This window comes from Bufo bufo, chromosome 4, assembly GCF_905171765.1.
Source record: "Bufo bufo chromosome 4, aBufBuf1.1, whole genome shotgun sequence".
NCBI lineage: Eukaryota > Metazoa > Chordata > Amphibia > Anura > Bufonidae > Bufo > Bufo bufo.
Window position 1 is genome coordinate 616137929 of NC_053392.1, and position 25082 is coordinate 616163010.

Consider the following 25082-nt stretch of genomic DNA (forward strand, 5'->3'; position numbering starts at 1 on the left):
AGCAAGCTCTGCACTGGTGGCACTCCGATCCCGCAGCTGAATCCTCTTTAGGAGACGATCCTGGTGCTTGCTGGACTTTCTTGGATGCCCTGAAGCCTTCTTAACAAGAATTGAACCTCTTTCCTTGAAGTTCTTGATGATCCTATAAATTGTTGATTGAGGTGCAATCTTAGTAGCCACAATATCCTTGCCTGTGAAGCCATTTTTATGCAACGCAATGATGGCTGCACGCGTTTCTTTGCAGGTCACCATGGTTAACAATGTAAGAACAATGATTTCAAGCATCACCCTCCTTTTAACAGGTCTGCCATTTTAACCCAATCAGCCTGACATAATGATCTCCAGCCTTGTGCTCGTCAACATTCTCACCTGAGTTAACAAGACGATTACTGAAATGATCTCAGCAGGTCCTTTAATGACAGCAATGAAATGCAATGGAAAGTTTTTTTGGGATTAAGTTAATTTTCATGGCAAAGAAGGACTATGCAATTCATCTGATCACTCTTCATAACATTCTGGAGTATATGCAAATTGCTATTATAAAAACTTATGCAGCAACTTTTCCAATTTCCAATATTTATGTAATTCCGAAAACTTTTGGCCACGACTGTACAATGTTATAATATACTTTCTATGTTAGAAAGTATATTATAGTGCATTTGTATTGTGCGGCAGTTGTGTGCGGTTCTGCAGGTATATAGAGGGACAATCGTTATTGGAACAAATAATTTCTACTGGTGTGATATACCAGTCCCCCCCAAAAAAAAGATTGAAGCAGGGTGTTATATACCAATATACTTTCTTTATAGTGCATTTGGGTACTGTATAGTGCATTTGCGCATGCGAAAATTATATTGCCGATATTTTGCATTGAAAAAATAATGAATGGAGATCGCAAATTCGAAAAATTCATCTGGTATGTCACTGTCCATGTTGTGGGACTATTTGTGCACTTCTAGTAATTATTTCTTGGCTGCAAATATGAGCTGAAGGTTTTTCAGGTTCGCCTGCCATTAAAATGAATGGGATCCGCCGCGAACTTGCGGTTCGCAAACATTTGATTGCGTTCGCGAACTGTCCCGGCAGATGTTCGTCCATCACTAGTTGTAGGCACCACAAAAAAAAACTCAGCTCCGGCTGGTGATAAATATTTGTGAATAAAACCTCTGTCCAGGTTTTCTATAATATAGACTTCAGTAGGTTGAGTCTCCAGAAAAGACAATGGGTGTGCAAGGTCCCTAGGAGGTGTGGAGCCAGGAATTAAATCTTTGTTACAGTCATGAGGTTGATGGGATAGCAGGGATTTCGCTTTTTTCTTGTCAAAACCTTCAGCAAAAACATAATATGCTTCTGGCAGACCATGAAGGTTTTGTGTTACAGTTTGAGGTTGAGAAGGCTGTACAGGAGTCAAGCACTTGAAAAGGCAGGATGAACCCCAGTGCAGAATTTCACTGGAACTCAATCCAGGATGACTATGCTTACAGAGCCAGGGCAGCCCTAGCTGGAGGATTTTGGCAGAACAAGCAAAAAGATCTTCTAGGAGTGCCACACTCCTACTTGCATATTCGAAAGCATGGTCACAAACTGAATGGTCTCAGGAAGAATCCTCCTATCCATAGATGTCACCACCAAGGGTCATTCCGATCGCTACACAGGGATCTGATATTGATCCACTATTAGCTGCTGCAGGAAACATCCCACGGAGTCCAAGAAGGCTGACGTGATAAACTGGTTAGCAGCAAATGATAAGTTCATTGGTAATGTCAATCTTAGAGAGGACTGTTCTTCACCCATGGTCATCTCTCCGACTGACATAGGTCCAGGAGTCTGGACTTATGAGGACAACATGATCTTTGCCTCCACAGTACATACACAGACCATTAGCATGTCTATATGAGTATATACCTCTTCTCACAGCCTGACTCTATCTCATCTTTAATTTGTCCAGAAAGACCATCCCAGAAGGCCGAAACCAACACTTTTTCATTCCAGGCCATCTCTGAGGCCAAGGTTCGGAACTGTATAATGTACTGGTTGACTGAGAGCCTTGGTGAAGGCTAAGTAGTGCAGAGGCCACAAAAGAATAATGTCTCAGTTCCTTAAACACCTTCCGAAATGAGCTAAATGAGTTTCAAATTTCTTGTGATTGATCCACTTCTCTCCTATATAGGATCTGCCCAGGCTAGGGTGTCTTCAGTCAATCGAATCAGATAAGAATTGATCAGACAATTATTCAAAATAAATGATTTAATAAGCCATAGCATAACTTTGGTTCTCCATCATAATGTGGAGGAGGAGATAGTCTGGGACCAGAACATCTAGTAGATGTAGCTTGCGGAGTAGGAGCAGGAGCTAAGGCTGTAGCAGGTGACTGTGGTACCGCAGTGACTTTTGAAATAACTTCCGGGCGAGTGCAGACATCATATATAAATGAGTGGATCTTTCTTTTTGCTGTGACAGTTGGAAGAGTTCTGGTAGTCCTATCTGGCGTGCCTCAGCAGGATGTATGGCCTCAGCTTACTGTAATATACACTGAGTGTGGACCCACTGTGCCAACTAACCGATTTGGCTACGGGCTAAACTAAAAGGACGTTGTCCTGGTGGTACCCTGGTATTCACCATTTAACCCCTATACAGAGATCTTGACTTTGCAGGAATATTCCTGTATGCTGTTTGTGGCAGCTGACTGACGGGGATCAGAGACACCGATGCAAAGCACTTAAGGAACAGGCAATATGTGTAATCAGGCTGAGTTCAGGGCAGGCAGTGTGCTAGTGTATACGAGAAAGCAATCCAAAGTTAGGTCAGGCAACATTCGTACGTATCCGAGAAAGCAATCCTAAGTCAGGACAGGCAGTGAAGAATCAGAGTTGAGAAACAGGCGGGATTTGTATACAGGATGACAAACAGATCCACAGGTCCACACTTTGTCTAAAACTGGCCCTGCCATGGGCATTTTGTCCAGAGAAGTTCAGATCCTTGAATACAGGTTAAATAATAAATACTAGATAGTTCTTTTTTTTTTTTTTTCACACCGGGTTTTAAAGGGTTTCTATCACTTTGTTTCACCTATTTAGCTTTCAGACACTAGCGATCCGCTAGTGTCTGCTTTATCTAACCATCCTAATATAAGAGCTTATTGTCCTGCCGTTTAGCTAAAAAAATAACTTATATAGATATGCAAATGAGCCTCTAGGTGCTATGGGGGCGTGATTAGCACCTAGAGGCTCCGTCTACCTTAACAAACTGCCGCCGCCCAGCGCGTCCCTCCAGCCCGCCCATCTCCAGCTGAAGCGATCCTCTCCGTGCGCGTCTCTGTTCTGCGCATGCGCAGTGAATGTCTGATCGCTTCCCTGCTCAGACATCTCCACTGCGCCTGTTCCTCGGAGCACTATGACGTCATCGGCGCAGGCGCAGTGGAGATGTCTGAGCAGGGAAGCGATCAGACATTCACTGCGCATGCGCCGAATACGAGGAGCATCGCATTCCGGAGGAGATGGGCGGGCTGGAGGGACGCGCTGGGCGGCGGCAGTTTGTTAAGGTAGACGGAGCCTCTAGGTGCTAATCACGCCCCCATAGCACCTAGAGGCTCATTTGCATATCTATATAAGTTATTTTTTTAGCTAAACGGCAGGACAATAAGCTCTTATATTAGGATGGTTAGATAAAGCAGACACTAGCGGATCGCTAGTGTCTGAAAGCTAAATAGGTGAAACGAAGTGATAGAAACCCTTTAACCAGTGCTAATTGGAATGCAGCTGGGAGGGCCCACTGCTAGGATTAGCTAAAGCTTTTCAGACCACCTACTGCAGTTTCATGGGACATATGTCCCTCCTGGACTTTACCTAGACCCGCTCTTACAGATGCTAAATTGCAAAAAAATAAAAAACGTTATCATTTTTGGGGTTGATCCTGTGTTGTCATGTATGAAGACAAACTGCAGGTCCTTAGCATCTCTATGAACTTTTCCTTCTATGGACATTTCTGGCTGGTCAGTTTTCTACTATATTTGATGTTTCACACAATTAGGCATCCTGCACATGGCCGTTTTTTTCCCCCGTTTACTGGCAGTTTTTTGCGTTCCGTATACAGTCCGTATACGGAACCATTCATTTCAATGGTTCCGCAAAAAAAAATGGAATGTACTCCGTATGCATTCCGTTTCCGTATTTCCCTTCCGTTTAAAGATAGAACATGTCCTATTATTGCCCGCAAATCACGTTCCGTGGCTCCATTCAAGTCAATGGGTCCGCAAAAAAACGGAACACATACAGAAATGCATCCGTATGTCTTCCGTTTCCGTTCCGTTTTTTGCGGACCCATCTATTGAAAATGTTATGCCCAGCCCAATTTTATCTATGTAATTACTGTATACTGTATATGCCATACGTAAAAACGTAAAAAGCCATACGGTCGTGTGCAGGAGGCCTTACTGCTACAATTTTATCACAGTTATATGGTCATTTATTTTTTATATTTTCTTTAACCCCTTCACGCAATCTCACGTACATGTACATGAGGGAATGCGGCTCCTTGCCGCATCCTCACGTGCATGTACTTGATGGGATTGGGCGGTTGCAGAAGCTGCATCCGCCCGATCTGCAGCATGGGCCCGGCTGTTACTAATAGCCGGGCCCCTTCTGCATCTGCCGGCATCACCGCACACAGCGATTAACGCTGTCACATGCCGCGGTCAGCGCTGACCGCAGCAAGTGCGGGGTTTACAGAGGGAGGGGGCTTTTTCTGACTCCATTGGCCCCCCTGACACAGGCATCGGGGCTTGCCAGCTACGGAAGCGCAGGAAATCCAGCCTGAGCGTTGGGTCTCCAAGGTAACTGTCAGTGTCTTACTGTGTAAGATGCTGACAGTTCAATTCAGTACAATACATTCTGCTGCCTAGGAGGCCCAGCAAAGGTAAAGTCCCACAGTGGGACAAATATAAAGTAAAAAGAAAAGTGAAAAAGGGTTTTTTAATTAAAAAAAAAATTAAAAAGCTCACTCACCATAAAATAGTGAGGCATATTAGATATTGCCGCATCCGTAACGGAGTTCTCTTTAAATATGTCACATAATCTCAGGGGAACGGCGTAAATTCCACCTCAGAGGAACTCTGTAAAACATAAAAACTGAGCAAAAAAAGCTATTTTTTGTCACCTTACATCCCAAAAAGTGTAATTCCAAGCAATCAAAAAGACATATGTAACCCAATATAGTTTCAAACCGTCATCTCTTCCCGCAAAAAATTAGACCCTTTTTTCCTTCAAAAATGCTTTTATAGTGTAAAACTGAAATAAATGTAAAAAAAGTATACATATTAGGTATCCCCACGTCCGTAACCACCAGCTTTACAAAAATATCACATTGCCTAACCCCTCAGGTGAACGCCGTAAAAAAAATAAAACTGTGCCAAAAGTGCAATTTTTTTTGTCACCTTCATCAGAAAAAGTGTAATACCAAGCGATCAAAAAGTCATACACACCCCAAAATGGTACCAATCAAACCGTCATCTCTTCCCGCAACAAATGAGACCCTACTTAAAGAGGACCTTTCACTTGTATACAAACTAAAAACCATCTATATCTGTGGGCAGAGCGGCGCCCAGGGGTCCCCCTGCACTTACTAGTATGTCTGGGCGCCGCTCCGTTCGCCCGGTATAGGCTCCGGTGTCTGCGCTCACTGGACTGATTTTTTTGTATGAGGCGTGTCCCTTGCTGCAGCGCTGGCCAATCGCAGCGCACAGCTCATAGCCCTTTAAGACAATCGCCCCCAAAAAATAAAAAAATATGGCTTTTAGAAAATAGGGACACTAAAACATTATTTTTTTTTCTCTTTCATAAATGCTTTTATAATGTAAAACTAAATAAATTTTTTAAAAAGTATACATATTATTAGGTATCACCACGTCCATTACAACCAGCTCTATAAAAAGATCACATGGCCTAGCCCCTCAGGTGAACACCATAAAAAAATTTAAATTTTACCAAAAATTCAATTTTTTGTCACCATACATCACAAAAAAGGAGATTTTTGTGAAACTCACCTGTAAAATCTTTTTCTCGTAATTTCCATTGGGGGACACAGACCATGGGTATAGCTTAGAGATATTACTAGGAGGGACACTATGCAAAAAAAGAAGCTCCTCCTCCTCGGGCTATACCCCCAGGCACCTCCAGGAGAACTTCAGTCGTTGCAAAAGCAGTAGGAGAAGGAGAACGGAAACAAAACATTATGGAAACCATCACACAGCACACCCTAAGGCGTAAACCAAAAAAGGGGGCGGGAGCTGTGTCCCCCAATGGAAATTACGAGAAAAAGATTTTACAGGTGAGTTTCACAAAAATCTCCTTTTCTCGTTCATTCCATTGGGGGACACAGACCATGGGACGTCCCAAAGCAGTCCATGGGGTGGGAAAAAAGAACAAATCCAACACCGCCAGGAATAAACGTCCAGTAGTCAAACCGGAACCACAGCCTGCAATACCCTGCGCCCAAGAGCAGCATCAGCCGAGGCCAGAGAGTGTAACTGATAAAACCTTGTGAAAGTATGTAAGGACGCCCAAGTGGCCGCCTTACACAACTGGGAAACGGATGCGCGATTGCGTCTAGCCCAGGAAGCACCCACTGCCCTTGTGGAGTGAGCGGTAATCCGCGACGGCGGAACGTGGCCGCGAGCGCGATATGCCGCAGCAATAGCGGAACGGATCCACCGCGCCACGGTGACCTTGGAAGCCGCCAGGCCCTTACGGGACCCTTCAGGAATCACAAAGAGAGAGTCTGAACGCCGGAAGGAAGCGGTAGCCCCCAGGTACACCTTCAGGGCCCTGACGACGTCCAGGGAGTGGAGAGCACATTCCTTGGGGTTCACCGGAGAAGGACAAAAAGAGGGCAGGACAAGATCCTCGTTAAGGTGGAAGGGAGAAACCACCTTGGGCAAAAAAGAAGGCACCGGCCTGAGCACCACCTTATCCTGGTGAAGGACCAGAAAAGGTTCCCGGCAGGAAAGTGCGGCCAGCTCCGAAACTCGCCTGATGGAGGTTATGGCCACCAGAAAAACTACCTTCCAGGTGAGTAAAACCAGAGAGATCTCCCTCAGAGGTTCAAAAGGCGCCGCCTGAAGGGCGCGCAGAACCAAGTTGAGATCCCAGGGGGGCAAGGGAGGCACATACGGAGGAACCGAATGCGCCACCCCCTGCAGGAAGGTTTTTACAGGTCTCAAAAAGGCAATGGACCTCTGAAAAAAGATAGCCAAAGCAGAAACCTGACCCTTTAAAGAACTGAGCGACAGACCCATGTCGAGGCCGGACTGGAGAAAAGACAGCACCACTGGGACAGAGAAACGTAGGGGCGAGTAGCCCGATTTCTCACAAAACACCAGGAAGGCCTTCCAGGTGCGATAATAGATTCGTGAAGAAGCCGGCTTTCGAGCCCTGATCATGGTTCTTACCACCGCATCAGAGAAGCCTCTCTTCCTCAGGATGGCGGTCTCAACAGCCACGCCGTTAAACGCAGCTGCCGTGAATTCTGGTGGAAGAGCGGCCCCTGAGACAAGAGATCCTCTCTGTCGGGCAGAGGCCACGGGACGTCCGCCAACATACGAGCAACGCTGGAGAACCAGGCGCGACGAGGCCAATCCGGAGCGACGAGAATGGTTGGTATCCCCTCCGCCTCGATCTTGCGCAGCACCTTCGGCAACAGAGGAATCGGAGGGAAGACGTAAAGGAGGCTGAACCGCTGCCATGGAAATACCAGCGCGTCCACCCCGTCCGCCCGTGGGTCTCGAGCGCGGGCAAGATACACCGGCACCTTGTGGTTGAGCCGGGAAGCCATCAAATCTACGTCCGGACGGCCCCATCGGTGGCAGATGTCCTCGAACACCTCCGGATGGAGAGACCACTCTCCCGGATCCACCTTGGTGCGACTCAGAAAATCCGCCGTCCAATTGTCGACTCCCGGGATGTACACTGCCGACAATACTGGAACATGAGACTCCGCCCATAAGAGGATCCTCGCTACTTCCCGCATTACTGCCCGACTGCGAGTCCCGCCCTGATGGTTGACATAAGCCACAGCCGTGGCATTGTCCGACTGAACCCGCACCGGGCGAGTCGCCAGGAGAGGAGTCCAATGGGAGAGGGAGTGGAAAATCGCCCTCAATTCCAAAACGTTTATCGGGAGACGGGATTCCTCCGTCGACCAGACACCCTGAACTGTGAGGTTCCGGAGAACACCTCCCCAACCGATGAGGCTGGCGTCGGTGGTGACTATCGTCCAGGAGAACGGAAGGAAGGACTTTCCTGACGATAGGTTCAGGGGAGACTGCCACCAAGGGAGAGACGCTCGAACTTGCCGGGACAGACGAACAGGAGTGTCTAGACCCCGAGGGTTCTTGTTCCAGAGGGCAAGGATCATCTGTTGTAGCGGACGAGTGTGAAATTGGGCGTACGGAATCGCCTCGAAAGAGGAGACCATAAGGCCCAGCACCCGCATGCACTCCCGAATGGTGGGACGTGGAGAGCGTAGAAGGAGCACCATTGCCAGACGAATCTGGGAAGCCTTGGAATCTGGAAGAAACACCCGAGAAATCGAGGTGTCCAAGATCATCCCCAGGAACGAAAGTCTCTGGGAGGGGTGCAGAGAGGACTTGGGGAGATTGATCAGCCATCCGAACCGTTCCAGGGATTGAACCGTGATTCGGATGCTGTCCTCGGCCTGTGGAAGAGACGGAGCTTTTATCAAGATGTCGTCTAGGTATGGTAACAAAGAGATGCCCCTGGTGCGAAGAAGCGCCATGAGAGGCGCCAGAATCTTCGTAAAAACTCGAGGGGCGGTTGCCAACCCAAAAGGTAGGGCGACGAACTGGTAATGACGCCCCCCTATGGCAAAGCGCAGAAAGCGATGGTGGGACTCTGCAATAGGGACGTGCAAGTAGGCGTCTTGAATGTCCACAGACGCGAGAAATTCTCCTGGACTCAGAGAAGCAATAACGGAGCGAAGGGACTCCATGCGAAACTTCCGCACCCGTAGAAACTTGTTGAGAAGTTTTAGATCCAAGATTGGACGTACTGACCCCTCTTTCTTTGGAACAACGAACAGGTTTGAGTAAAAACCTGTCCCTTGCTCTTCTGGGGGAACGGGGGAAATGACACCACGGTCCAGAAGAGAGGAGACTGCAAAAAAGAGGTCCGAGGCCCTGGCTGGATCCCCCGGAACGCGAGAAGGGAAAAAACGTTCCGGCGGGCTGGACGCGAACTCCAACTTGTAGCCGGACGTCACCACTTCCAGAGCCCAGGCGTCCTGAACGTGAGCCCTCCAGACCTGTTGAAAGGAGAGCAGACGGCCCCCCACCACGAGGGGTGGGGGCACCCCTTCATGCGGAGGGTTGCTTGGGAGCAGGAGGACGGGCTGACTGCGCCCGAGGCCGCCAAGAAGGCTGGGGCTTGAAGAAAGGCTTCTTGCGGGAGTCCTGGGCCCCCCCTGCCGATGAGGATGACGGCGTCCTGGCAGTGGAGAAGCGACGAAAGGACTGGCCCCGGAAACCTGAAGGCCGAGACCGAAAGGGACGCTTGGTCCTGGGCTGGGGTAGATGAGTGCTCTTGCCCCCTGTTGCGGCAGAAATGAATTCATCTAGTTGAGCCCCAAAGAGCCTGGACCCTTCAAAGGGAAGGTTAGCGAGGGATCGCTTGGATGAGGCATCAGCATCCCACACCTTCAGCCAGACCTCCCTGCGCTGAATGACAGAGAGGGCCGAAATACGGGCAAAGAGGGAGCCGATGTCCATTGAAGCCTCACAGAGATATTTAGACGCTTGAGACATCTGGATGATAAAATCCAGAGTATCTGCAGAGGCGTCCTGCTCTGACAGATCCTGGTGGTGGCGCTGCAACCACGTTGTAAGGGCTCTGGCGACCCAAGCCGACGCAAAGGCCGGTCGCAGGGAAGCGCCCGCCAGCGAGAAGATGGACTTGGAAAGTGAATCCAAACGTCTGTCCACCGCATCCTGCAGAGAGGAACCGTCTAGGACGGGAAGGGCCGTGTTCTTGGCTAACCTGGCCACCGGAGGATCTACCTTAGGGGAAGAAGTCCACTTTTCCACTGTGTCAGCTGGAAAAGGATAAAGCGTATCCATACGCTTGGTGGCCGAAAATTTTTGATTAGGTCGATCCCAAGCTTTTGATAGGACCGCAGTGAATTCCTCGTGAATAGGGAACACGGCGGACTCCTGTTTCTTGGGTGGAAAAAGGGAGAACTCCCGACTAGTGGAGGGAGGAGAATCCCCTTGTATATTAAAAGTGTCACGGACAGCTGCCACCAACTCGGTTACCATGGTGGAAAGCTTAGGCAGGGGTTCCCGCTCCGTGACTTCGTCCGATCCGGACAATTCCCCATCGGATTTGCGCTCCCTGCGAGGGGGAGAGTCAACCGGGCATGCCTCAAGGCGAGGGGGAGAAGCGGAGTCATCCGAGGAGGAATGCTGCCGCTCACGCTGCCTTTTAGAAGTCAGACGCCCTCTGTGAGAGTCGCTGAGAGGGGATGGAGTGGTGGATGCCACTGGAGTAGTAGCCGCCATGCGCTCCATGAAGGACATGGCTGCCTTGGCAACTAAGGCCAGATCAGCTGCCGCATTAGACATGGCGGAGGCCCAGGCGGGTACCGCTGGATCCGCAGGGGCAGAGGGAGGACCGGGCTGAGCAAGAGAAGGAGGCTGATCCTGTCCGGGAGCAGGGCATGAGTCACAGGAACCAGTGACAGAAAAAGGCCTAAGGCATATTTTACATGACTCCAGTGGAGCCTGAGAGGAAGCCTTGGAAGGCTTAGGGGCCCCAGGTTTAGGCATGATGGTATTCCAAAAAAGATTTCCTACCAGGTTGCTGCAATTCCTACCACCCAGGCAACAGCAGAAGTCTCCGGTCACCGAGAACTGAGGAGCTGCACGGCCGCAATCCAGCAGAGTCTCCGGCGTAGGGAGAGACAGAGCTGGACGCCGAGGCTCCGCCCCCTTGGACGCGTCATTGCGGCGCGAAATAAGCGCGCGAAATAAGCGCGCGCGCGCGCGCGCACTTCAAATACACCCCTTCGCCAGAAACGGCGCAGCGGGGGTTAATATCGGGAGGAGCAGGCCGGCGGGAGCTGCAGAGAGCGCAGCGGCCATAAGATAAAATACACTCCTTCAGTGCCAAGATTGCCGCCGGTGCGGCCATAGTCTGAGCTGCAGGCAGGTATCAGTGGAATCACCAGCCCTCCCCAGAAGGGCCCCCTCCCAACGGGAAAAAATGCCCCCAGCCGGTCCTTCTCTAGCTCACCTCAGGTCACAGAGCGCCAGACAGACGACATGAAGGGGTGGGGGGAGGGGGGGGAAAGGAGGGAGATTGAAGCAGGCAATACTTATCTGCACAGCATGCTCCCTCGATGTCCAGACCAGCAGGGATTCACCTCTTCAGACGTCTGACTCCAATCAAGGAGAGCAGTGCTCTGGTGGAGGGCAGGCAGCAGGTGTCCCAGCAGCTGGTGGGATGCCAGAGCTAACATGTCGAGCCTGGATCCACTTTTCTTCTGTGGGGGAATGGGAGGTAGCCAGGAACCTTCAGAAGACCGTGGCAGACCCTCCACAGGGGCCAGGAAAGCGCAATGCTGACCTGCGTCCCCATCTGAAACCAGAAAAAAATAACAAACAGGAGAAGAATAAATGTCAACCTCCTTGAACGGACACTAAGCAAAGACTGAAGTTCTCCTGGAGGTGCCTGGGGGTATAGCCCGAGGAGGAGGAGCTTCTTTTTTTGCATAGTGTCCCTCCTAGTAATATCTCTAAGCTATACCCATGGTCTGTGTCCCCCAATGGAATGAACGAGAAAGTATAATTCCAAGCGATCAAAAAGACATATGTACCCCAATATTGTACCAATTAAACCGTAATCTTTTCCCGCAAAAAATGAGCCCCAACACTAAAACATGATTAATTTATTTTCAAAAATGCTATTATAGTGTAAAACTGAAATACATAAAAAGAGTATACACTGTATAGTGTATATTGATGTTTCCCGAAATAAAAGTGTTTTTAAAAAAAAAAAAAAAAAAGTATACATAAATTTCACATGAACTACACCTTCAGTTGAATGATGTTAAAAAAATTAATAAAAACGGTGCCATTAATAAAAAAAAGTAGCCATTTTTGGGTCACTTTGCACCCAAAAAGTGTCATATTGAATTATCAAAAAATCATATGTACCCAAAAATTGGACAAATAAAAATGTCAGCTCTTCCTGCTAAAAAAAGATCCCCTGCACAAGACGATCGGCAGAAAAATAAAAGAAATTTAGTTTTCAGAAAATGAAGACACAAAAACATACACATATTTAGTATTGTCACGTCCGTATCAACCTGCTCTATAAAATCAACACATGATCCATCCTGTCAGGAGAACTCCGTAAAGAACGAAAAAAAAAAAAAACTGTGTCTCAACAGCCATTTTTTGGTTACCTTGACTCACAAAAGCGTAATATTGAGCAATCAAAAATCATATGTACCCCAAAATAGTACCAATAAAACTGTCACCTCATCCCGTAGTTTACAAAATAGAGTCACTTTTTGGGAGTTTCTACTCTGGGGGTGCATAAGGGGTAGTGATGGACGAACCTCGGCCGGGACGATTCGCGAAAAAAAAGTTTGCGAACCGCAAGTTCGCGGTGGGCCCCATTCACTTTAATGGCAGGCGAACCTGAAAAACCTTCAGGTCATATTTGCACACACCAAATACTTACTAGACGTGCACAAATAGTCCCACAACATGGACAGTGACATACCAGAGGGGGATCAATGACAAAAATTCCCACAAAAAATAATCATTTTAATCAGGGGCCATTTTTATGCGTCTTAAAGGGAATTCTCAAAAATGTGCCCTGCTGGAGCCTAGAAAATTTTTATTTTAGGCCACGGGAGTGCGTGCCCTAAAAATTAGGCATTCACCTGACAATAAATAAATTGTGATTATGTGGCTCGAGGTACATGGATAAAAAATGTACTGTAGCCCACTGGAGCACAGGCCCCAAACATTAGGCATTCACTGTACAGAAAAGATTAAGTAATTATGTGGCTGGAGGTATAGTAGACGGTCATTGGACATCGATTTTACTGCAGGCCAATACAAATACATGTCAAATACATATGTTTAAAAGAACTAAAAATATAAAATTGGATTAAAAACATGGCTAACGAAATCCCTCCTCTTGAATCAACCCCAAATGATAATAGGTGAAATTCGATAACACGTGGTCGTCACAAGTGTTGAATTCCTCCGAGGCACCAACAATTAGGCATTCACCTTACAGAAAAGATCAATTGAGTATGGGGCTGGAGGTATATTAGACGGTCATTGGATATCAATTTTACTGCAGGCCAGTGGAGTACAGGCCCCAAACATTAGGAATTCACCGGACAGAAAAGGCCTTTTATGCCGCTGTATTTACATAAGACAGGGACCATTCATGTTCTGGGTGGTGGCGGATATGTGTGGGCTGTCATGAGGAAATTCAATTAAAACGTGGTTGTCACAGGTGTTGAATTCCTCCGAGATCCACGTTTCATTAATTTTTAGAAATTTTAGGTAGTTCACACTGTTGTGAGCTAGGTGAATGCGCTTATCGATCATGATCCCCCTTCTGCACTGAACGTCTTTTCGGACAGGACACTTGATGAGGGGCAAGCCAAGAGTTCTATGGCAAATTGTGCCAGCTCTGGCATAAGGTCAAGCCTGCACACCCAGTAGTCCAGGGGTTCCTTGCTTCTCAGCAAATCTGCCCTCCAAAACCCATATGGCCCTCCTTTCCCTCTAAGCCCTGCCAAGTGCCCGTACAGCAGTTTACGACCACATATGGGGTGTTTCTTCAAACTGCAGAATCAGGGTAATAAATATTGAGTTTTATTTGGCTGGTAAACCTTGCTGCATTACAGGGAAAAATTTATTAAAAAGGAAAATCTTAAAAAAAAAGTGAAATTTAGAAATTTCACCTCCATTTTCCTTTCATTCTTGCGGAACACCTAAAGGGTTAACAAAGTTTGTAAAAGCAGTTTTAAATAACTTGTGTAGTTTCTAAAATGGGGTCATATAGGTGGTTTCTACTATGTAAACCTCACAAAGTGACTTCATAACTGAAGTTGTCCTTAAAGTGGGTTTTGGAAATTTTCTTAAAAATTTTATGAATTGCTTCTAAAATTCTAAGCCTTCCAACGTCCTAAAAAAATAATATGACGTTTACAAAATGATGCCAACATGAAGTAGATATCTGGGAAATGTACAGTAAAAACTATTTATGAGGTATCACAATCTACTTTAAATGTAGAGACATTCATATTTAAAAAATTGTGAATTTTGCAATTTTCGGTACATTTTTGATTTTTTTTAAAATAAAGGTGAAACATATTGACTCAAATTTACCACTAACATGACGGTATGTCACGAGAAAACAATCTCAGAATCGCCTATATAAGTAAAAGTGTTCCAGAGTTATTACCACATAAAATGAAACAAGTCAGATTTGCAAAATATGGCTTGGTCCTGAAGGTAAAAACTGTCTCGGTCTTAAAGGGGTTAAAATACCTGACAACAAAATATACATTGCATTTAATAACTAGAAATATAATGGAACAATATGGAATGATCGCTCTTAATATCTTAAGACATGATTATCCCATAGAAAGGAAACAGGATGATCATTACAGAGGGAAACTCAAGTCAACATTGTGAGTCTCTTCATCCACAAAGAAGGGACCTTCATCATGGACACCAAAATACTTTCTTTCATATAATCTGTTCTGTGAACTAGAAATGAGGAATTCAATTTGGTAACATTAAGAGACAGAATGTAAACATTTTAATCCGTATAAGAATTGTGAACAATACACAAAATCAGGCACATTAGCAGGCATACTGGGTCCTAGAATTTGACCATTCTGTGGTAGGAGCTTGTAACTCAGTAAATTAAATTCCATGTTAAGAAAACTTGAGATATTTAATGACAGATCAGAGATGAAAAATGATCTTTACTACAGCAGTACTTTCCCCCTTTAGTAGAGATTTTCTTATTTTTCTCAGACTAAACACTCTTGAACCATTTGTTTGAAAATTAACATTCTGATAGTAGGGTTCTCTACATCATCAGCTCTATAGATCATATCTGTAATTCAAGTAGCCATTGATAAATCACTTCCAGTATAAGTGGTTGTTGGTTGTGATGTGACAGTCACCCGTTATGGTCACGATGACCACACCTTTAGCAGCAATTGACACCAGGGAACCCTGCCGATCAGCTCAGGTAAGCCTTGCGTCTGCTTTCTACGCCAACCGTCTCATTTATAACAATATAAATAATACAATTTATTTATATAGCGCCACCATATTCTGCAGCGCTTTACAAATTCATAGGGTTCATGAAAAAACAAAAGTAACTGGCTAATATGCAACTGAAACACTAGGAGTCAGGGCCCTGCTCGCAAGACCTTACAATCTATGAAGAATTGGGCGTGATACGTAAGGTAGTTGATTGTAATAAGTAGGATTTGAGCTATTATTGAACTGACAGGAGTGGTGCCGGACGATCTGCTTCGGGTTTGGGACTACTAGAGGATCGAGTTTAGGTCAGAGGAGTTGGTGGGGGAAAGGTTTAGTCTCGGAAAAGTCATTTTAGGTAGCTTGATAAGCCTGCCTGAAAAGATGTGTTTTTAAGGCACGTTTGAAGGTGAAGTTATGAATTGACCTAGTATTCCGGGCAGAGTATTTCAGAGGGTAGGTGCAGCTCGAGAAAAGTCTTGGAGACGGGAGTGAGAGGTACGAATTATGGAGATTATTAATCTTAGGTCGCTAACAGAACGGAGAGCACGAGTAGGGTGGTAGATGTAGATGAGATATATGGAGGTACAGCACTGTGGAGAGCTTTGTGGGTGAGGGTGAAAAGTTTGAACTGTATTCTGTAGTCTCATTCATCGTTAATATGGCCTAGAAGCAGCTCAGTGATATTGAAGCGAATGAGACTGAGCTGCAATACCAAGCATTAGAAAGCATTGTGCTTTGTAAGCTGCAAGGAGGCCTCCTCAAATAGCTGATCAGTGGGGGTCTCAAGTTTTGAAACACCCCCAATCTGATATTGATGACATATCTTGAAGACAGGTCAGACTTCTCCCCTGTGAGCTCTCTGATGCCGAGTTAAACTTGATTGAAGAAAAAAACATATCCCACATACTGAACATGAAAATGTCTTCTGTCTTAAGTGGATTGTTTGATGTTTCACAAGACCAGATTTATCAGTATAACATTTCCCACATTCTGAGCATGAAAATGGCTTCTCTCCTTTGTGAATTCTTTGATGTACTACAAGATCAGATTTATCACTAAAACACTTTCCACATTTAATACATGAAAATCGCTTCTCCCATGTGTGAGTTCTCTGATGCTTAATTAAACTTGATTTCTGACTAAAACATTTCCCACATTCTGAGCATGAAAATGGCTTCTCTCCTGTGTGAATTCTTTGATGTACTACAAGATCAGATTCATCACTAAAACACTTTCCACATTCAATACATGAAAATGGCTTCTCCACTGTGTGAGTTATCTGATGCCGAGTTAAACTTGATTGAAGGAAAAAACATATCCCACATACTGAACATGAAAATGTCTTCTGTCTTAAGTGGATTCTTTGATGTTTCACATAGCCAGATTTATCAGTAAAACTTTTCCCACATTCTGAGCATGAAAATGGCTTCTCTCCTGTGTGAATTCTTTGATGTACTACAAGATCAGATTTATCACTAAAACACTTTCCACATTCAATACATGAAAATGGCTTCTCCCCTGTGTGAGTTCTCTGATGCTTAATTAAACTTGATTTCTGACTAAAACATTTCTCACATTCTGAGCATGAAAATGGCTTCTCTCCTGTGTGAATTCTTTGATGTACTACAAGATCTGATTTATCACTAAAACACTTTCCACATTCAGGACACATAAACGGCTTCTCTCCTGTGTGAACTCTTTGATGTGCTGCAAGGATTGATTTCACACGAAAACACTTCCCACATTCAGGACACAGAAACGGCTTCTCTCCTGTGTGAATTCTCTGATGTCTCACAAGACCAGCTTTCTGACAAAAACATTTCTGACAATCTGAACATGAAAATGGCTTTTTAACTCTGCAATTTCTCTCATGTAAAGAAAGATTAGATTTCTTCTTAAAAGGTTTCCCATGTGAAAATATTTTTCCACAATTCTGTTTATTTCTTGTTTTGCCAGTCAGTGATTGATTAGATGAAGGTTTCTTGTGACCAGCAGTATCGGTGGATAGATCTCCACTGTGAAGGACTGAGGGTACATTAGGAGTTATTGAATTAGCTTGTGTGGTATTGTTATCTTCTGCTTTATCATAGGAAGATAAATGAAGATTCTTATGGTATACTCTCATCCCATTTTCACCTAGAAAAGTAAACAAAAAGTGTTTTTGTTCCCCAAAGCAAATTTTTTTTGTTAATCAATCAAGCTTTTTTGAAACAATAGTAAGCCAGAAAACATAAAATAAATAAGACATGTAAGATAACAGTATAGTGTACAGTTTCAGTAAAGGTAGATTTAAAGGAACCAATAATAGTCTTAATTATCTGGAACGACAGTTCCTGCGAGCGATCTTCCCGATAATCTTGCCTTCTAAATGTGCCGCTGGGTACCCGATAAACGATAGCAAAACACTTGTTCATCAGGTGATCCTGCTGTTCATGCAGGCACCACCAATCATCGTTTCTGGACAGCAGATCGTGTGGTCTAAACAGCGATCTGCTGCCCAGAAACAATGATTCTGTATGGGGATGAGGGATCTCTATAGCGATCCCTCGTCCTCATACTGTGAAGGAGTTCGCTGCTTGAAAATGCAGCGTTCTTCTTCACTGAGCGAGCAGCCAGCTGTCCAGAAGGAACGCTTCCTTCCTGACAACCAGCCGATCTATCAGCCCGTCTAATCTTGTCTTGTTTTTAGGAGTTTTTTGTTGTCCAAGAATATAATCCCTTGTAGAGAAGATGATAGATGTTTCGATCCAGACCAAACAGTCCAATACATCCCAATGTCAACAGACAACAAAAGTTCCAGAAATTACAGATACCACAAAAAATGAATATAATAGATATCATGTGTGGAAGGAAATTCAGCATAAACATGTACACACCACCTGTGTATACGCTTAAAGGGAACCTGTCACCGGGATTTTGGGTATAGAGCTGAGGCCATGGGTCGCTAGATGGCCGCTAGCACATCCGCAATACCCAGTCCCCATAGCCCTATGTGCTTTTATTGTGTAAAAAAAACGATTTGATACATATGCAAATTAACCTGAGATGAGTCCTGTCCCTGACTCATCTCACATACAGGACTCATCTCACATACAGGACTCATCTCAATGGTTCTTACCATTCACGGACACTGATCCGGGTTTTCTGAGCTCACTCGTCGTTCCACCTGAACTTTCCTGCAGTAAAGATCCCACATTAAAGACATGAGAAAACAGAAAACTATACTCCACTGCTAGCTGATCCAGGCGAAGATCAAACACCCCTAGAAGACATGAACCTTTCTGCCCTGAAGAAGAAGGATCTCCTCACGTGGTGATCAGACAGGATCAACATTCAGACAAGTATCTTACAGATATGAAATGTGACATTTTTCTGCATGAAATGACCTGATCCTATCCTGGAGAGGACGCTGTGCTCATCACCTCCAGTTCTTACATTATTGTATGGTAAAAAGCCTGTCATTGCTTCTGGAAACTGAACCTTATATCCACTTGCTCTTGTCCTTTGTAGTGACCTGATTCTAGATGAGAAGGTAATAATGTTTTGCAAAAGCAGGAAGATTCTGTCCCTGATGAGTCAGTCACTGACTGTTAATACAGGACAGTATCTGCTGTAGATGCAGCTGACTGGCATTGTGCTGTCATTTAGGCTACTTTCACAATTGCGGCATAGTGATCCGGCAAGCAGTTCCGTATGCCAACTGATGGCATTAGTAAGACTGATCAGTCTTAAAAATGCCTGATCAGTCAAAAAAATGCATTGAAATGCCAGATCCCTCTTTCCGGTGTCATCCAGCAAAACGGTTCGGGCATTTATTTATTTTCACTTTTTTTCGGACGGGTCCGGCATTTCGGCACTAATACATTCCTAATGAAAAAAATGCCGGATCCGGCATTCAGGCAAGTCTTCTCAGCAGTTTTTTTCACCGGAGATAAAACCGTAGCATGCTACGGTTTTCTCTTTTGCCTGATCAGTCAAAATGACTGAAGGGAAGACATCCCTATGCATCCTGAACGGATTACTCAGAATGCATGGGGATATACCTGATCAGTTTTTTTCTGGCATTGAGCCCTTTTGACGGAACTCATTGCCGGAAAAGAAAAACGCTAGTGTGAAAGTACCCTTAGTCTATGACTTACATCTAATCAGCAGCAAAGAGCAATGGCCCCAAAGTAACCCAGAATGTCTGTAAGTGACAGTGTGTGTGTACTGTATATACTGTATAAATCCCATGCATCTTAAGGACCCTCTGATGTCACGGGGTCACATGACATTCTAAAGTGACGTAACTCTGAAGCAGGTGCAGGCTTATGTGGCAGGGAGACCCTTTCATACACTTAGGAGGAGTTTGTCCCAGGGCTGTTTTGAAGCCCAAATTTGTGTGTGGAGAGATGGCAACAGATGGCGACCTGTGTACTGGTGGGGGTTGGGGGAGATGCCAACCTGCCATTTCTAGTTTTGCCCCTGACATCAGTCTGTAGAGGATAGGTAGAAACCTCAGCTGCACTTACTTGATAATCCAGTGGGACATTGTGCTTTTCCTGTGGACGGTCCTGGGAATACAGAGGACTGGGACATCTCTCTGGTGGATTTCTCTGACTGGATCCATCTGTAGAAAATACACACAGAGACTGAATACATTGTCTATATGTGATGATCAGATCATGGGGAATCTGACTCTCAGAACTGTTCTCATCTCTACAGTCATGGAAGGTCTCCTCTTACCCGGTGATGTGAGGGACTGGTGATTCTCCATAATGACGTCCTTGTACAGATCCTTATGTTCTTCTAAATACTCCCACTCCTCCATGGAGAAATAGACAGCGACATCCTGACACCTTATAGGAACCTGACAACACAAGGACACAGTCATTACCAGACCCCTCCCTTGGCGTTATTGTATAATGTCCCAGCATTCCCAGCAGCGCTCACCTCTCCGCTCAGCAGCTCAGTGATCCTGGTGGTAAGTTCTAGGATCTTCTGCTCATGTATCAGGGAATGAGGTGGAGGCTCGGTGATGGGGCTCTGGGTCCTGCTCCATCCTCCTGACACACGGGGTGTCACACACTCACCAGACGACTTCTTCACTACTGTGTAAACCTGTGTATGGGGAGACGCCGATCACTACAGAGATTCTAAGAGTCCTTCACCTTTCCAGACATTTCCCTGGTTTATTACTAGAGATAAGAATGATGTCATGTGAGACTCTCACCTCTCCAGTTATCAAGGAGATGATCTCTAGGGTGAGGTCTAATATCCTTGTAGCCATGTGGTTTCTGTCTTTGTACAGATCCTTGTGTTCTTCTAAATACTCCCACTCCTCCATGGAGAAATAGACAGCGACATCCTGACACCTTATAGGAACCTGACAACACAAGGATAGTCATTACCAGACCCCTCCCTTGGCGTTATTGTATAATGTCCCAGCATTCCCAGCAGCGCTCACCTCTCCGCTCAGCAGCTCAGTGATCCTGGTGGTAAGTTCTAGGATCTTCTGCTCATGTATCAGGGAAAGAGGTGGAGGCTCGGTGATGGGGCTCTGGGTCCTGCTCCGTCCTCCTGACACACGGGGTGTCACACACTCACCAGGCGACTTCTTCACTACTGTGTAATCCTGTGTATGGGGAGACGCCGATCACTACAGGGATTCTAAGAATCCTTCACCTTTCCAGTCATTTCCCGGTTTTATTACTAGTGTAGGAAGGCGGAAGGGGCCGTCATTGACAGAAGGTATGTGTCACCGAGGTTCCTGGCCTCGGTGAGGTAAGAGCCAGTAGTTTTAAGTGTCAGCGGCAGCTAGTGCTGATTGATACTATTATTTTTTTAGTATGGCTGTAAAGCCAATTCGGGCCGGCTCTTACTGGAAGGCTTTCTCCGCTTTGAAGTCTGCCCTGTCTGGGTCCCCGGTATTGGTGACGCCTGACTTCAAGAGGTAGTTTGTGGTACAGACCGATGCCTCTGAAGTAGGCCTCGGAGCTGTACTCTCTCAGGACATCAATGGGGAGTAACATCCAGTTGTTTTCCTGAGCCGGAAGCTTACCCCAGCCAAGACTAGGTACAGTATAGTGGAGAGAGAGTGCCTGGCCATCAAATGGTCACTCGAGTCTCTCCGCTATTATCTGTTGGGGAGAAAGTTTAATCTGGTGACCGACCACTTCCCTCTCAAGTGGATGAGCCAGGCCAAAGAGAGGAATGCTCGGGTCACCAGGTGGTTTTTGTCATTACAAAACTTTAAATTTTCCGTGGAACATAGGGCAGGCAGGTTACAGGGAAACGCAGATACCCTGTCCCGGGTAAACTGTCTGGCGGGTGTTCACCCCCTCAGGGTTGAACAAAGGAGGGAGCTATGTAGGAAGGTGCAAGGGGCCGTCATTGACTGAAGGTATGTGTCACCGAGGTTCCTGGCCTCGGTGAGGTAAGAGCCGATAGTTTTAAGTATCAGCGGCAGCTAGTGCTGATTGATACTATTATTTGTTAGTATGGCTGTAAAGCCAATCCGGGCCGGCTCTAACTGGGAGTAGCCAAAGTGCTGGGTGGGTGGCTTCTCCCCACGCTCCAGGCCAGGTCTTTATTGGCTTATATAAATCCAGCCAGCAGTCTCAGCTGGGTGTGGATGATCCTCCATCTGACAGAGAAGCTGTGGAGACTCTGGTTTGGGATCGGTGAATTGGTGTGCTAAAGGATTGGAAGCTGCATTCGGGAAAACAGGCACCTAAAGCCTGCTGTGGACGGCTGAGGGAAAGACTGCTAACCAGGTGAAGATTTTGTTCTATGGACATTGCATGGTGTGAACAAACACCAAGACTGTGAACGGTCATCTTGTGTTTCCTTATGTGTGAATAAACACCGAACTGTTAAAGTTAAAGACTTTGTGATTGCCTCTATACTGCGTCCGCTAGCCTGTCTACCAGAGCAAAACCCCACAATAGAGATAAGAGTGATATCATGTGAGACTCTCACCTCTCTAGTTATCAAGGAGATGATCTCCAGGGTGAGGTCTAATATCCTTGCAGCCATGTGGTCTCTGTCCTTCTCCATCCTTGGTGGGTCATTGATAGAAAGGACCATTGTCTATCATAAGAAGAGAGTCCTGAACCTAAGGAACCTGAGGGAAACAAGTGAGTGCAGGTTAAGAGAGCACAGTCAGTGACTTGTAGGTCAGGGACACATTGTAGATGAATCTGGCACACAGGCTATGGGCATTTCTCCGTTTGATTAACTTAAAGCAAGACTGTTTTACTATGTTATTTTTTTTTTTATTATTTGTAGGTTATAACCTGGACCTACGGAGAATATAACTGATATAATCTGCTGATCTTCTGATTTGTTATCCTTTTAATCTCACTACACTAAAAAGAAAGCATATGTGGATTTATCTTTCTACAATAATATGGAGATCGGCTGGTCAGTTTTGGCTTGGACATTTCTGGTGTTGGAATTCAGCTTTCTAATATAATCTTCTTATTTACATGTGTAATTTTATGTGTTTCTATTTTGATTTTTGTCCCTCATTGTCCCCGGAGGAACCAATAGTATTGAGGAAAAGTGTTGGGACCCAGAGGAGACCTCGTGGCTCCGTTTGTCATGTAGGTGTATTGGGATCTCCACTGGGGACATTGATGATCTTATGGTCATCACTGGGATGAGGGCTGAAACGATTACTCGATTTAAATCGAGTAATTAGACACAAAAAAATCCTCGATGCAAATTTTTTTGAATCCAGGATTCGTTTGCGTCATGTGACCACGAAGCGGGAGTGAAGCACTTGCTATTACTTACCGCTCCGTGGTCACGCGCCGCCCCGTACCGCGCTGCACTGGATCCTGACACATCAACAGTTAGGGTTGGGCGATATCAAAAATATTCAGATGATAACGATATTAAGAAATTTATCGCGATAAATACCCGTTTAAATGAAAAAAACACAAGGAGACGTTATACTGTATGGGGGCAGCCACAAGGGTACGTTATACTGTATGGGGGCAGCCACAAGGAGAAGTTATACTGTATGGGGGCAGCCACAAGGGGACGTTATACTGTATGGGGGCAGCCACAAGGAGACGTTACACTGTATGGGGTCAGCCACAAGGAGACGTTATACTGTATGCGGGGAGCCACAAGGAGACGTTATACTGTATGGGGTCAGCCACAAGGAGACGTTATACTGTATGGGGGCAGCCACAAGGAGACGTTATACTGTATGGGGGCAGCCACAAGGAGACGTTATACTGTATGGGGTCAGCCACAAGGAGACGTTATACTGTATGGGGGGCAGCTACAAGGAGATGTTATACTGTATGGGGGCAGCCACAAGGAGACGTTATACTGTATGGGGGCAGCCACAAGGGGACGTTATACTGTATGGGGGAAGCCACAAGGAGACGTTATACTGTATGGGGTCAGCCACAAGGAGACGTTATACTGTATGGGGCATCTACAAGGAGACGTTATACTGTATGGGGGCAGCCACAAGGAGACGTTATACTGTATGGGGGGGGCCACAAGGAGACGTTATACTGTATGGGGGCAGATACAAGGAGACGTTATACTGTATGGGGGCAGATACAAGGAGACGTTATACTGTATGGGGGCAGCCACAAGGAGACGTTATACTGTATGGGGGCAGCTACAAGGAGACGTTATACTGTATGGGGGCAGATACAAGGAGACGTTATACTGTATGGGGGCAGCCACAAGGAGATGTTATACTGTATGGGGGCAGCCACAAGGAGATGTTATACTGTATGGGGGCAGCCACAAGGAGACGTTATACTGTATGGGGGCAGCCACAAGGAGACGTTATACTGTATGGGGGCAGCCACAAGGAGACGTTATACTGTATGGGGGCAGCCACAAGGAGACGTTATACTGTATGGGGCAGCCACAAGGGTACGTTATACTGTATGGGGGCAGCCACAAGGGGACGTTATACTGTATGGGGGCAGCCACAAGGGGACGTTATACTGTATGGGGGCAGCCACAAGGAGACGTTATACTGTATGGGGGCAGCCACAAGGGGACGTTATACTGTATGGGGGAAGCCACAAGGAGACGTTATACTGTATGGGGGAAGCCACAAGGAGACGTTATACTGTATGGGGCGGCCACAAGGAGACGTTACACTGTATGCGGGGAGCCACAAGGAGACGTTATACTGTATGGGGTCAGCCACAAGGAGACGTTATACTGTATGGGGGCAGCCACAAGGAGACATACTGTATGGGGGCAGCCACAAGGAGACGTTATAGTGTATGGGGGCAGCCACAAGGAGACGTTACACTGTATGGGGGCAGCCACAAGGAGACGTTACACTGTATGGGGGCAGCTACAAGGAGACGTTATACTGTATGGGGGCGGCCACAAGGAGACGTTATACTGTATGGGGGGCAGCTACAAGGAGACGTTATACTGTATGGGGGGCAGCTACAAGGAGACGTTATACTGTATGGGGCGGCCACAAGGAGACGTTATACTGTATGGGGGCAGCCACAAGGAGACGTTATACTGTATGGGGGCAGCCACAAGGAGACGTTATACTGTATGGGGGCAGCCACAAGGAGATGTTATACTGTATGGGGGCCGCCACAAGGAGACGTTATACTGTATGGGGGCAGCCACAAGGAGACGTTACACTGTATGGGGGCAGCCACAAGGAGACGTTACACTGTATGGGGGCGGCCACAAGGAGACGTTATACTGTATGGGGGCGGCCACAAGGAGACGTAATACTGTATGGGGGCAGCCACAAGGAGACGTAATA

At 46.1% G+C, this 25082-nt stretch overlaps 3 protein-coding genes and 1 long non-coding RNA gene across 4 annotated transcripts in view; all 4 read right to left on the reverse strand.

The window, feature by feature from the left end:
• Window positions 1–25082, reverse strand: part of LOC120999664 (oocyte zinc finger protein XlCOF6-like) — a 2208135-nt gene that overhangs the window by 1057882 nt on the left and 1125171 nt on the right. The window lies entirely within an intron of this gene.
• Window positions 1–25082, reverse strand: part of LOC120999657 (zinc finger protein 260-like) — a 344532-nt gene that overhangs the window by 250006 nt on the left and 69444 nt on the right. The window lies entirely within an intron of this gene.
• On the reverse strand, window positions 15851–18751 carry LOC120999711 (oocyte zinc finger protein XlCOF6.1-like). Its single transcript, XM_040430734.1, has 3 exons — window positions 18709–18751; window positions 18441–18498; window positions 15851–17458 (listed from the first exon to the last, which is right to left on the reverse strand). Exon 3 carries the CDS (start codon window positions 17445–17447, stop codon window positions 16158–16160), a length of 1290 nt encoding a protein of 429 aa, XP_040286668.1. The 5' UTR covers window positions 17448–17458; window positions 18441–18498; window positions 18709–18751; the 3' UTR covers window positions 15851–16157.
• Window positions 20343–20816, reverse strand: LOC120999743. The gene is made up of 3 exons (XR_005778603.1): window positions 20769–20816; window positions 20535–20687; window positions 20343–20422 (listed from the first exon to the last, which is right to left on the reverse strand). It is a non-coding gene; the product is annotated as an uncharacterized LOC120999743 (long non-coding RNA).

Bases quoted from the DNA above. Each gene is read 5' to 3' on its own strand.
- LOC120999711 (XM_040430734.1), bottom strand. From the start codon at position 17,447: ATGAGAGTATACCATAAGAATCTTCATTTATCTTCCTATGATAAAGCA.